This window comes from Siphateles boraxobius, unplaced genomic scaffold, assembly GCF_051911475.1.
Source record: "Siphateles boraxobius isolate OS27281-9 unplaced genomic scaffold, OSU_SipBor_1 3, whole genome shotgun sequence".
NCBI classification, from domain to species: domain Eukaryota; kingdom Metazoa; phylum Chordata; class Actinopteri; order Cypriniformes; family Leuciscidae; genus Siphateles; species Siphateles boraxobius.
The window spans coordinates 1,559,958-1,574,979 of NW_027508919.1; the positions used below are offsets into that span (position 1 = coordinate 1,559,958).

General features: G+C 39.4%; 2 protein-coding genes across 10 annotated transcripts in view; both read right to left on the reverse strand.

The window, feature by feature from the left end:
- LOC143756699 (protocadherin alpha-C2-like) overlaps positions 1 to 15,022 on the reverse strand; it is a 26,678-nt gene continuing 11,656 nt past the window's right edge. For 3 of the 9 annotated variants that reach the window (XM_077247329.1, XM_077247326.1, XM_077247327.1), the window contains exon 2: positions 1 to 3,364. In XM_077247329.1, coding sequence (XP_077103444.1) covers positions 3,332 to 3,364 — 33 coding nt within the window. In that variant the 3' untranslated portion in view covers positions 1 to 3,331. Of the gene's footprint in view, positions 3,365 to 4,973; positions 5,010 to 6,431; positions 9,011 to 9,286; positions 13,593 to 15,022 lie in introns of those variants that run through there. The other 6 variants (XM_077247332.1, XM_077247330.1, XM_077247331.1 and 3 more) reach the window with 5 other exon arrangements.
- LOC143756610 (protocadherin alpha-C2-like) lies at positions 12,397 to 14,811 on the reverse strand. The gene has a single exon (XM_077247192.1). It carries the CDS (start codon positions 14,809 to 14,811, stop codon positions 12,397 to 12,399), a length of 2,415 nt encoding a protein of 804 aa, XP_077103307.1.

Below are 15,022 nucleotides of genomic sequence, written 5' to 3' on the forward strand. Positions count from 1 at the left end.
TTCACAAAAGTCACTTTGATTTTATTGATGATCAGAAGTTAGTTGAGTCATAATCACATACATGGTCTGTCCTTCTCTTCCCCATTTAAAAGATAATCATACTGTACAAACAATGTGTTCTGAATTTGGCTACAGGCTGATTGCTATTCACATGTTTAAAGTCATTCAAAAGCCAAAATATGACTAAAAATAAGCTAAAATAACCATATTACAAATGCAAAGTCCCATCACGGTTCTGATTTACATTGCGAATGACAGAAATCACAAACTATTTTCAATGTTTTTATCTATTGTATATGCAGTACAATATATCAGCAGATACTCATGAGCAAAGAGGGTCTTGTGAGTTTCTCCAAGGCAAATCACAGATGCATTCAGCTTTAGGAAGGCATTTTGTCTGCATTAGAGCACAAATGCTGGAAGAAAATGCACATTTTGGTAAGGACAAAGGATGAAAAAGAGATGAAGGGGCTTTATACACACAGAGACAGGCCATTTTTATATCACAAAATGAGGCCATTGGGTAGATGAATTGTAGTCACTTTCCTGGGTAGTGAGAGATAAGTGACCTACTTATAGCTGCTCACACTGACAGACATGAAATCACATAAAAAACACCTTAAATTTCGTCAAAAACCTTCCACCTCTTTCTTTAATAAAAACTTAATGTTAGTTTACAACACTGCTCATGTCTGAGAATTAGCCAAATATTCGGAGACAGCTCATTAAGAGGCTTGAAACAATTTCTTCCTCTCTCTTAAAATATCACATGTAAACACCCCGCATTTGTACCTCTAAACCAGAAAATAAAAGGAGAATTGGGTAAATGTATTTTGTAATGGTACATTGCTTTGACAAGACCAAGATTTTATTGTAAATGACATTTCAGAAAGGCAGCAACATATCAGAAAAACAAAAATAACATATTGTTCACTGAAATAAAATATTTTTGTCCATATATTGCACCACTGCTATAGACAGCAAATAGAAAATATCAACAATAAAAAGCAGCAATATGAAAGTTTATATTAAAACATAAAAATAAAAAAAAATTACGAAATGAAAAAATGAAACGTTTACTACGCATTTTCTGTATGTATTCTTTTTTCAAAGCATTCCCATGAGTATTAAACAAACACATTCCATAATATTAGATAATTAGAATTATATAGCCTATAAATAAGCAAAGTAAACATTAACAGTTGTCATCCACCACCTTGAGTACTCTTTGCATTTGCCATTTTTTAAAATATATTCGGTGAAGACTGATGGAATGTTGGTTTCCATCTCTTAAATTGTTTTAATACATGACAAAAATGAGTAACTCATTGATTAACATCTCAGAAGTAGATGTGTTATTATGTGAGATCTTGGGCATCAGAGGACCCTCCTAAACTCATCACTTAAGAAACGACTGTGTCCTTCAAATGCCTCTGCACTATGACATCACTGTGCTGTGTCTGCGTTTGTGCATTTATGAATGTCACCAGACACCAAGGTTACATCAGATCCCCACACCAGGAGTACTGGATCCAGTCTCTTTTTGTCTGGTGCAAAACCAGTATTTTGTCTGGTACCCAAGACTTCTATCAGCCTTAGAAGTTGACAGAGTAGGCCATGAATTAGCAGAAATGAACAGGGTTTATTGAATAATCTTAATCTGACCAGCACAAATAAAACAGGTTTTTCTATACCAAACTGCTTCACAACATCCCATAAAACCTAGAAATTGCAATATATTCCCTCTTATCTCATATTCGTGAAGACAAATATTCCATGAAACCCCACCATCATGGATTAAAAACTAATAGAAAGCATTGCAAGAGCTAGGAAAATAATAGTATAAAAATTGCAATTGATTCAATGATAAATGGTATTTATATGTAAATTAAAAATTAGATAAATGTATAATGGTTATAAATGACAAATTATTTATCATCTAATAATTTGTAATCAACCATTAATTTTATTTGTCATTTGATCATTTATACAATTTGTTATTTATGAAACAGATCCTTAGATCCTTCACCACAGAGGAAACAGTCATGGTGATTTTACAGCCTTCACTACACTCATAAAAATAATATCAGATTCAGGAGAGATCATAACAACAATGGTATCCGTTCTCTACACTTTCTGTGTCAGATCAGTGCCTAGATTCAACTTGATTCTTTACAAACTGAAACTCAAAATACTGACACAAACAGCAACACTGGCTTAATACAACACTACAGAGAAGAGTAAAGATTATAAGGCACAACAAATCAATTTCGCTGTGACCTATTCTGAATACACTTGTATTATTCTGATAGAAGTCTTAATGAGATCCAAGAAAACACATAAGAAATGCTTTATACATATGTTGCAGGGAAAGAGAAGCTTTTAATGTCCAAACTCTTTCTAGCAAGAGCTCCACACGCCATCTCTCCACAGGTCTGCATCATTTGAATCCTCTCTGTGCTTGTTCAGTATCACTCACATTGCAAAAAAAATCCCATCAATCTTTTTTTTCAATAAAAATATCTAAACATGCATGAAACCAGGTATATTCACATGAGAAGCAAATTGCATGAGATTAACAGCACTTAATATTTTAATTTAACACATAAATATTTTGTAATGCAATTTTCAGGTTTTTTTTTTTTTTTCATTTTAGTGGTTTACACTTTTTTGTAAACATTAATCTTAATCTTATTTCAAGGATGTTTAGATATTTCTACTAGAAAAAAAAGACAAACCTACAGATTACAAATGGGATTTTTTTGTGCAATTTACTGTCCACATCTGGTCATGTGGAATATTCTGTTAATAATTTCTCTCTCCAATGTTTTTACCAGTCACTATATATATATAATGAAGATCTAACATGGAGCTTTAACCATGCAAACAAAAAAAAGACTCAAGTTTCTTGACATGAGCTGTGCTGTTTGAAGATATGTGTGTGTGTGTGTGTGTGTGTGTATGTGTGTGTGTGTGTGTGTGTGTGTGTGTGTGTGTGTGTGTGTGTGTGTGTGTGTGTGTGTGTGTGTGTGTGTGTGTGTGTGTGTGTGTGTGTGTGTGTTCACAGACCCAGTCCAAGTCCAGTCCTGACCGGTCAAGTGTAAGAGTATCTCGTCTTTGTCATTCCTCTGGTCAGATCGTCCATGGGCTTGTTGGGAAAAGTGAGGGCAAAACTCTCGGAACATTGATGTGAAGATGTAGGCATCATTCAGGGTTCGTTTCATCTCTGTAGGATGGTGCAGGTGGATGTAATGGATGCAGGTGAACAGACATGCAGGTTGATGGAACGTTTTTTCACACGTTGCTCCAGCAATAACGCCCGCGAAGGTCCTCAGGTGGAACTGCTGCTGGTAGTGGTGGATGCCTGTCAAAGAAAAAGAAAAAGTGGACGTAAGAGGCTGGACTTCAGATGTTACTCACATTGTGATAGGCCAGAATCTGAACACGTCTCATGCAACCAAGGCCTGTCACTCAAATAAAAGGCTTCAGGCAGAAGGTGGAACCTTGGTTTGATTGACAGGTGACGGGTGGGGGTGGGGTTGATCAATGAGAACCATGCTCAAATATCAGGTGAGGGTGGTTGGGGTGATGGAAGGGCAGCGAGCTGAAAACTGGGTGGTTGTTGTAATACGTTTTCCATCAATCTGATTTATTTGTTAAAAGAAATACAACAGAACCAGTATGTGAACTTGGAACCCACCAGTCAATTCACCAACCATTCAAACACACAAGTAGACAAACCATCCAACAAACAGGCTGAGGAGCTCATAAGGATGTTTAGTAGATGAACAGTCATTATTGTTAAAACCCACATCATGCACTAGAGCCATATTTGATTACAAAAAATACTTGTTTAAAGGAATGTAATTCTGCCAGTTACTAACCCGTCTCAAAGCCCTGATTTATTTATTTTTTGTCTGTGGAACTCAAAATGCTATTTTTCAGACCATGAAAGCGGATAAAAACAGATGCTGTCGAATAAACTTTCCCCCCACAATCTTATAGCTTGGGATTGAAAGACATTTAATATTAAGTAAAATGGATTTGACTATATTGACACTATCAGATGAGAACAAAACCTGAAGTCAATTAAGCTGAATATTGGTACTATTTTATTTTTAGGAAAATTTGTCTCATAAATAATGACTTTTGCATCACTGAATCTGTTATTATTACAGTGCAACTGCTTTGAAACAATCTGTATTGTATAAAGTGCTATATATAAAGGTTATTTGACTTGACAGCATCCATTCCCTGTCACTTTCATTGTCGAGAAAAAAAGCAGCATAAACATTCTTCTACAAAAGAAAGCAAATAATTTGATCAGTTAAGTAAATAAGTAAATGATCAGTTTTTACTTCTGGGTGTTTTTTTACTAACTTTGGTGAAACCAAAGTTTCTTTAACCGATTCAGTAATACATCTTGGCAGGGCATGTTTGTCTGAGCAACTTTTGCACCCTCAGCAACTGTCAATCAAACCACACAGAGTCAGTTATCATTAGTGCTTCTGCTGGTCAAAGGTGTCTATAAAAGGAGGGGTTTGGTTTGTGAGGCTGCATAACATCAGTTGTAGTGAAGAAAACACCAGCTTTAAGGATTTCAGTCTAACTATTGAGTTTCACATGTGGAAACAAATGCTCACATTGAGTTCATAGACAGCAAAGTTTAAATATAGCAGCCTGTACATCTAAAAGGCTCAGAAGACCAAGTGAGATGCCAAACTGAGTGTTAATGTTGACCTGCATCTAAACTGTGATTATGAACAGGCCTCAGGAAACAAAACTGATTTGAATTCAGTTGTATAAATTGGTTCCTTGGCTCCTCCTACAACAGGACAAGGCAAACTCCACTGACAAAAAACACCAACCACAAAGAGAAACACATAGAGTCACATATATTTCAGTAAAGGTCAATGGGCCCTGGGATCAGGTGCTCCAGAAATCGAGAAAATGGTGAAGTCAGGGCTGCATACCTCCAGCGGGAGAAGGGACCTCGTTCATTTTGAGTACTTTAAAACGGAAACAAAAACAGAGACACACATTCAATATTTGAGCTTATGGCAGAAACATTTTGATGAATTTCAGATAGATAAAAAAAGACCAAAAAAAATCTGTTACGAAAATTATTTTACATCAGTCCTATAGTCTAAGCTTGTTTCAAAAGCTCTACAGTGCATTAACAAAGCAGGAAAAGACTTCCTCTCCTCAGTCATTGCTGTTTGAATTATCAGGGATTCCAGGTAACCTGTGAATAATGTAAAAGCATAAAATTATGCACAACAAATCAAGCAAACAAACTCCATTCACTAAGAAGTAGAGGGATAAGATATTAGTAGTCTGATTAAGATACATTGTTTAAAAAAAGAGACTGCACAAAAAAAGAATAGAAAAGTTAAAGTTACATTAAAGAGTTTCTCATTCTGTCTTTCATTCCCTTACCTGTCCTTCAGGTGACACTCTCTGACAAATGAGAACAACTTAAGGAAATGCTACAGAACAACTCAATCATGCATATTTAAACAAAACTTGATGCAAACTTAACTATCCAAACAATTTTTGGGGCCACTGTAATAAGATTGTTTGTCTAAATAAGCGCATAAATCTTTGGAGTCCAACAGTACATCAGAATATTAAGAGATTGAAACACAAAAGTATCAAAGTTTGTGAACATCAGAACTGCCGGTGAAACAGCAGCAGGTCAGGAAAGTAGGTCAAACCTGCTCTGAGAGAGAAGCAACACGTCACGCAACATGCTGGCATAAATCTGTACATTTTACACACACACACACACACACACACACACACACACACACACACACACACACACACACACACACACACAATCTCTTCACTGTGACAGCTGGCTCAGCCAGAGGGAAGTTGAGACTATATGTACAACAGGTAAAAGAGAAAAAAAATGGACCTGTGGAATCAGAACAAACAGCATAAATACACATATCACTATCAGTTAGTCTGAAAAGATAAAAGCATACATTTTTGACTTCAAATGTGAAGATGGACTTTAATTACTAAAAAAATTGTGTAACTGTGATACTGACTTTTCAATTAAAAGAACCGGTATCAGAAATGTACCAAAGACACAAAGAAAAGAACATTGCACACATACACAAACTCTAGTGTAAAGAGAATATCTGCTGAGAACGACTGAAACATCTAGTTTCGAAGGTGATGCACAGAAAAGTGAATTTATGCATCATCCTACTGACCCCATACAAGACGGGAAGCTGGAAAAGTTGTGAATGTCCACAAGAAAGGCAAAAGCTGAAAAAAGTGTTTCAGAGAGAATAGTGGACCACAATAGTGGAGTCATGAAAAAGTGTTTGGCCAAAGGTTGAAGTGTCAAATTGTATTCTCTGTATTCTGGCTTCTTTGGAAGGACTAGTTTATATGTTAACATTATATGGGCCTACCTGTAGAGTAGAAGCAGCTGAGTCGCTGGTCTCGGTCACTCCTGTGCTCCTCGGTAAACTGGACACGATGTATCTCGCTCCCTTTGGCACAGGCTGTCTGACCACCAGCTTTCCTTTCCTCGTCTCTGCTAGAAATAAACTGTACCAGTAGGCATCGTTGGAGACCAGAGTGGAATCCGCGATGGTCGAGTTCCTCTCGCTGATCACACTGTTCCTGCACGGTGGAGCCGCTTTGCTGGGCTTCGCTTTCTGACACTTCAGCACGATGGTCACCAGTATAGTGATGAGTAAAAGAAATGAGACAGAGCCCAGTCCGATCACCAGATACAGGTTTAGATCTGAGAAGATGTCATATTCCAAAGGCACCTCAGTGTAGGTTTTGAGGGCGGTCTCCACCGTGGACAGTTTGATGGTGACTGTAGCAGAGAGCGCGGGCTCTCCGTTGTCTTTGGCGATCACCACCAGCCGCTGGTCTCGCGAGTCTCTGTAACTGAACATTCTCATGGTCCGGATCTCTCCGTTGTATTGATCCAAGCTGAATAACGTGGCGTCGGTGTTCTGGAGGAACTGGTACGTGATTCGAGAGTTGTGCACTGAGTCAGAGTCTATGGCGATGACTTTGGCTATCAGAGTTCCTTTATCTGTGGATCTCGGGATCTTTTCCTTCACCTCCGAGCCGTGCGCGCGCCATGGAGACACTATAAGCGGTGTGTTGTCGTTCTGATCCATGATAATAATGTGAACGGTCACGTTACTGCTGAGCGGAGGAACACCAGAGTCTCTGGCCTCGATGTGGAAAAGAAACTCCTTCTCCATCTCATAGTCAAAGGTCTTTAGCGCGTAAAGATTACCGTTCTCTGGGTTAATGGAGAACAACATGGACATGGAGGTGTTCACTATTTCCTTCTCTATTATAAAATAAACTAGATACTGATTTTCATGGAGATCTGGGTCTATAGCAGTTAAAGAGCTCAGTGAAGCTCCAGGCGCGTTATTCTCCATAACAGGTATCGTGTAGAATGTCTGTGGGAACTGAGGAACATTGTCATTAACGTCCAGTAGCTCTAAAGTTATAGTTTCATTATCAGATAACGGTGGGTTGCCCCTGTCAGTGACGGTAATAGTGATGTCATATTCTGCAAACTTTTCACGGTCTAACGGTTCTGAAACTAATAATTCATAATAATTATCAGATGATTCTTTAAGCGCAAAAGGTAAATCATCAGAAATATGAATATCTACCTGTCCATTTTCTCCTGAGTCTTTATCACTCACACTAACAACTGCAATTACTGTATTTACAGGTACATCTTCTTTAACTGGACTTGTGAATGATTTTATAGAAATTTCTGGATGATTGTCATTCATATCTGTGATTAATATCTTTACTTTGCACTTTCCCGAGAGACTATTAAATGCTTTATCAGTTGCTATAATTTCCATATCATAGATCCTGAAATCCTCATAATTAATCATTTCTTTCACTCTGATTTCACCATTGTTAGGATTCAGACTGAATGTTTGCTGTGTTTTCTCTGATGTATACAAACTATAAGAGTAAAGTAAATCTGAGTTTGAGCCCTCGTCTTTATCTGTGGCGTTTAATTTCACTACAAGGCTTCCAGTAGGCGAGTTTTCAGTTAGATTTATAGTATAACTGTCTTTATCGAACTGAGGGGCGTTGTCATTCGTGTCCAGAACGCGCACAATAATGCTAGCCGTGCCAGAGCGCGCGGGGACTCCTCCATCCACAGCAGTGAGGATCAGATTATGTATGGCCTGCTCCTCGCGATCTAAGGCTTTTTTCAGTATTAAATCAGCAAATTTTGAACCATCCCTCCCTGTCTGTATTTCAATATCAAAGTTTGCACTCTCACTCAAATGATAACTTTTAATGGAATTTGAACCTATATCAGGGTCAACCGCATTACTTAGAGAAAACCTCTCGCCAGCAGCTGTAGATTCAGAGACGTCCAAATTAATCGTATCCCTACGAAAGTTAGGCGCATTGTCGTTAATATCCATTATTTCCAATTCAATGTTAAATATACGAACTGGGTTTTCCAGTATGACTTCCATTTTTAAGTAACATACTGTTTTTGATGTGCAAAGATACTCCCTGTCAATGCGCTCCAAAATAAAAAGGTCTCCAGTGTCTTTATTCACATCCAGATATTTTTTATTTGCAAGGATATCTAACCTGATTTTTCGCCTTGCCAACGTTTGCACATCGATTCCTAAATCTGCAGCCAGATTAGCCACCACAGAGCCTACCTCCATCTCCTCCGGAACAGAATAATGTGTGACAGAAGACGCCGTGTAAAGGAGTGCCGAAAGCAGCAGTAATGATGCGTACTCCATTCTGTCTGTGAAGCGTGTTGTCTTTGCGAGCACAAAACACAGCTGTCCTTAACAAAGATGAGGGCAAATGGAAGACATTCGGTGTATTCCAATATTGAATTAGTTTTCACCTGCGTTCTACGGAAGTATCCCAGTATCATTCGATGCAGAAAGCCAACAGAAGCACTTGCATCCCCGCATGCTTTTTACAAAAGACTCTCCGCGTCGCCGTTGAGCACGAACTGTCATGGCGTCTACAAAATAAATTAATAAATAAAAAATCGTCCGTTTTGTTGGGGAACAGCGACACGTCGAGTATGTTTTTAAGAATTACGACAAATATATTATATAAAGTCAAGATTGCTTTCGTAACTGAACTAATTTTCATGATCAGAGCAGAAATGTAAACTAAAATAATGAACATATCATGTGAATAAAACCATAGTCCTACGTTATTTAAAATAAATATTGAACTTAAAATTTCAATGTGTTTTTTTGAATGCAGTTCAAGTTACCTGTAGAGTAGAAGCGGCTGAGTCGCTGGTCTCGGTCACTCCTGTGCTCCTCGGTAAACTGGACACGATGTATCTCGCTCCCTTTGGCACAGGCTGTCTGACCACCAGCTTTCCTTTCCTCGTCTCTGCTAGAAATAAACTGTACCAGTAGGCATCGTTGGAGACCAGAGTGGAATCCGCGATGGTCGAGTTCCTCTCGCTAATCACACTGTTCCTGCACGGAGGAGCCGCTTTGCTGGGCTTCGCTTTCTGACACTTCAGCACGATGGTCACCAGTATAGTGATGAGTAAAAGAAATGAGACAGAGCCCAGTCCGATCACCAGATACAGGTTTAGATCTGAGAAGATGTCATATTCCAAAGGCACCTCAGTGTAGGTTTTGAGGGCGGTCTCCACCGTGGACAGTTTGATGGTGACTGTAGCAGAGAGCGCGGGCTCTCCGTTGTCTTTGGCAATCACCACCAGCCGCTGGTCTCGCGAGTCTCTGTAACTGAACATTCTCATGGTCCGGATCTCTCCGTTGTATTGATCCAAGCTGAATAACGTGGCGTCGGTGTTCTGGAGGAACTGGTACGTGATTCGAGAGTTGTGCACTGAGTCAGAGTCTATGGCGATGACTTTGGCTATCAGAGTTCCTTTATCTGTGGATCTCGGGATCTTTTCCTTCACCTCCGAGCCGTGCGCGCGCCATGGAGACACTATAAGCGGTGTGTTGTCGTTCTGATCCATGATAATAATGTGAACGGTCACGTTACTGCTGAGCGGAGGAACACCAGAGTCTCTGGCCTCGATGTGGAAAAGAAACTCCTTCTCTATCTCATAGTCAAAGGTCTTTAGCGCGTAAAGATTACCGTTCTCTGGGTTAATGGAGAACAGCATGGACATGGAGGTGTTCACTATTTCCTTCTCTATTATAAAATAAACTAGATACTGATTTTCATGGAGATCTGGGTCTATAGCAGTTAAAGAGCTCAGTGAAGCTCCAGGCGCGTTATTCTCCATAACAGGTATCGTGTAGAATGTCTGTGGGAACTGAGGAACATTGTCATTAACGTCCAGTAGCTCTAAAGTTATAGTTTCATTATCAGATAACGGCGGGTTGCCCCTGTCAGTGACGGTAATAGTGATGTCATATTCTGCAACCTTTTCACGGTCTAACGGTTCTGAAATTAATAATTCATAATAATTATCAGATGATTCTTTAAGCGCAAAAGGTAAATCATCAGAAATATGAATATTTACCTGACCATTTTCTCCTGAGTCTTTATCGCTCACACTAACAACTGCAATTACTGAATTTACAGGTACATCTTCTTTAACTGGACTTGTGAATGATTTTATAGAAATTTCAGGATGATTGTCATTCATATCTGTGATTAATATCTTTACTTTACACTTTCCAGAGAGACTATTAGCTGCTTTATCTGTTGCTATAATTTCCATATCATAGATCCTGAAATCCTCGTAATTAATCATTTCTTTCACTCTGATTTCACCATTGTTAGGATTCAGACTGAATGTTTGCTGTGTTTTCTCTGAAGTATATAGACTAAAAGAGTAAAATATATCCGAATTTGTTCCTTCATCTTTATCTGTGGCGTTTAATTTCACTACAAGGCTTCCAGTAGGCGAGTTTTCTGTTAGATTTATAGTATAACTGTCTTTATCGAATTGAGGGGCGTTGTCATTCGTGTCCAGAACGCGCACAATAATGCTAGCCGTGCCAGAGCGCGCGGGGACTCCTCCATCCACAGCAGTGAGGATCAGATTATGTGAAGCTTGTTCTTCTCTGTCTAATGACTTTTTTAGAATCAAGTCGGCAAACTTAGATCCGTCTCGTCCAGTCTGAATCGCAATACTAAAATGGTCGCTTTCACTGAGATAGTATGTCTTTACAGAATTTGAACCTGTATCAGGATCTACTGCATTAGTGAGGGAAAACCTCTCCCCTATTGCTGTTGCCTCTGATATGTCTAGATGCATCGTATCTCGTCGGAAACGTGGCTCATTATCATTTATGTCCATTATTTCAAGTTCAATATTAAACATTCGAATAGGATTCTCTAATGTGGCATCCACTTTAAGGACGCATGTTGTGGCTGATTTCGATGTGCACAGATTTTCTCTGTCAATCCTTTCTAAAATGTACAGCTCCCCGGTGTCTTTGTTAACGTCAAGATATTTTTTACTAGCGACGACATCCAATCGCATTTTACGTTTACTAAGACTCTTCAAATCCAAACCTAAATCAGACGCCAGATTTGCAACCACAGACCCCTCGTTCATTTCCTCGGGAATTGTGTAGTGCGTAACAGCAGACGCTGTCTGAAAAACAGCCGAAAGGATTACGAAGATCGAGACGTACCTTAACCAAAGCAGTGCTTTCGGTTCCATTGTTTCTGATTCTCGTGAAAATGCACACAAGGAGGGAGTTCCAAAGTGTTCCAAAAACTGGGTATGTTTAGAGAAATGAATGCGGGCACAAACATGTAAAAAGAAAAAGACAACTGGAATAAAATATCAGAGGACGAATAGTCCTGCCTGAAAGAAAGACTGCAATGTTGTCCTACGGAATCAGCAATGGCGACGAAGGCAGTACGACTAGAAATGCATTTTCTTGGTGGACAGCGACTCTACGCGCACAGGAGCGAGGAGTGCAACGTAAAGAATAAAATTCGAAACGCGTATTAAAATCCTGTAACATCGATTAAGGATATACATTTTTAAAAAGGGTTCAAATAAAATAATCAGAATACCAATAATAAAGCTTTTCTTATACTATATGAAAACAAAAGCAAATGTAAAATGCAAGTTAGGTTATGTTTAAAATAGTGTGCCAATGGAAATGCAGTATGCTGTGTTTAACGAAATTATCAATTCTCATTGAATGCGAGAAACTTTTGGAGATTTAATGCACCTGTATTGCTGAACAATACATTAATGCATTACAGTTCGTAAAAGTGATGCCAAATATTTCTAATCTACCTGCTGAGTAAATGTATTGGCAAGTACAAGCAAAAGTACAAGCAAAATAAAAGCATATACCCATGTGCAAAGTTAAACTTGTATCATCGGGGGTAAAAATCCATAATTTTAATTGGATTTTTAAGTCACTCTGTGCCATTGCTTACCTGTAGAGTAGACGCAGCTGAGTCGCTGGTCTCGGTCACTCCTGTGCTCCTCGGTAAACTGGACACGATGTATCTCGCTCCCTTTGGCACAGGCTGTCTGACCACCAGCTTTCCTTTCCTCGTCTCTGCTAGAAATAAACTGTACCAGTAGGCATCGTTGGAGACCAGAGTGGAATCCGCGATGGTCGAGTTCCTCTCGCTGATCACACTGTTCCTGCACGGAGGAGCCGCTTTGCTGGGCTTTGCTTTCTGACACTTCAGCACGATGGTCACCAGTATAGTGATGAGTAAAAGAAATGAGACAGAGCCCAGTCCGATCACCAGATACAGGTTTAGATCTGAGAAGATGTCATATTCCAAAGGCACCTCAGTGTAGGTTTTGAGGGCGGTCTCCACCGTGGACAGTTTGATGGTGACTGTAGCAGAGAGCGCGGGCTCTCCGTTGTCTTTGGCGATCACCACCAGCCGCTGGTCTCGCGAGTCTCTGTAACTGAACATTCTCATGGTCCGAATCTCTCCATTGTATTGATCCAAGCTGAATAACGTGGCGTCGGTGTTCTGGAGGAACTGGTACGTAATTCGAGAGTTGTGCACTGAGTCAGAGTCTATGGCGATGACTTTGGCTATCAGAGTTCCTTTATCTGTGGATCTCGGGATCTTTTCCTTCACCTCCGAGCCTTGCACGCGCCATGGAGACACTATAAGCGGTGTGTTGTCGTTCTGATCCATGATAATAATGTGAACGGTCACGTTACTGCTGAGCGGAGGAACACCAGAGTCTCTGGCCTCGATGTGGAAAAGAAACTCCTTCTCCATCTCATAGTCAAAGGTCTTTAGCGCGTAAAGATTACCGTTCTCTGGGTTAATGGAGAACAGCATGGACATGGAGGTGTTCACTATTTCTTTCTCTATTATAAAATAAACTAGATACTGATTTTCATGGAGATCTGGGTCTATAGCAGTTAAAGAGCTCAGTGAAGCTCCAGGCGCGTTATTCTCCATAACAGGTATCGTGTAGAATGTCTGTGGGAACTGAGGAACATTGTCATTAACGTCCAGTAGCTCTAAAGTTATAGTTTCATTATCAGATAACGGCGGGTTGCCCCTGTCAGTGACTGTAATAGTGATGTCATATTCTGCAACCTTTTCACGGTCTAACGGGTCTGAAATTAATAATTCATAATAATTATCCGATGATTCTTTAAGCGCAAAAGGTAAATCATCAGAAATATTAATATTTACCTGTCCATTTTCTCCAGAGTCTTTATCACTCACACTAACAACTGCAATTACAGTATTTACAGGTACATCTTCTTTAACTGGACTTGTGAATGATTTTATAGAAATTTCAGGATGATTATCATTCATATCTGTGATTAGAATATTTACTTTACATTTTCCAGAGAGACTATTAGTTCCTTTATCTGTTGCTATAATTTCCATATCATAGATCCTGAAATCCTCATAATTAATCATTTCTTTCACTCTGATTTCACCATTGTTAGGATTCAGACTGAATGTTTGCTGTGTTTTCTCTGATGTATACAAACTATAAGAGTAAAGTAAATCTGAATTTGAGCCCTCGTCTTTATCTGTGGCGTTTAATTTCACTACAAGACTTCCAGTAGGTGAGTTTTCTGTTAGATTTATAGTATAACTGTCTTTATCGAACTGAGGGGCGTTGTCATTCGTGTCCAGAACGCGCACAATAATGCTAGCCGTGCCAGAGCGCGCGGGGACTCCTCCATCCACAGCAGTGAGGATCAGATTATGTGAAGCTTGTTCTTCTCTGTCTAAAGGCTTTTTCAGAATTAAATCAGCAAATTTTGAACCGTCCCTTCCTGTTTGTATTTCAATGTCAAAATGTTCGCTCTCACTCAAATAATACGTTTTTATCGAATTTGAGCCAATATCAGGATCCACCGCATTACTGAGCGAGAATCTCTCTCCGGCTGCTGTCGATTCTGATATATCCAGACGGATCGTATCTCTCCAAAACTGGGGAGCATTATCATTGATATCTACAATTTCAATTTCAATATTAAACATTCGCACAGGATTCTCGAGTGTGACTTCCATTTTGATAAAACATGTTGCTGTTTTTGTTGTACAAAGATATTCTCTATCCATCTTTTCTAATATGTAGAGCTCTCCTGTCTCTTTGTTGACATCGAGATATTTTTTGTTAGACCTAATATCGAGCCGCATTTTTCGTCTGCTGAGTGTTTTCACATCCAGACCCAAATCTGAGGCTAAATTAGCCACAACAGAGCCTTCCTCCATTTCTTCTGGGATAGAATAGTGCGTAACAGAGGACGCTGTGTCCAAAATAGAGGAGAAAAACAGAAGGACCATTACATACCTACAAAACTGTGACTTTACCAATCCCTCCATTCTGCAGCGTTTGAAATGTTTGAAATATTCCTCGTGATAATGAAATGATCAGGAAATGAACAGGAAACACTACGAAGCTCTTGTCAAGGCGCGCTCCTTTGTGCGATTTCCACCTATGGAAATCTGTCATGGCGATTGTGATAAATATGACCAAAGGCGTTTTATTAGAGAACAGCGACGCTCAGTGAGTTTGGCCTGAACATACACAATA

What these genes read in the sequence shown, in the direction of transcription:
- LOC143756610 (XM_077247192.1), bottom strand. Translation starts at nt 14,811, where the DNA reads ATGGAGGGATTGGTAAAGTCACAGTTTTGTAGGTATGTAATGGTCCTT.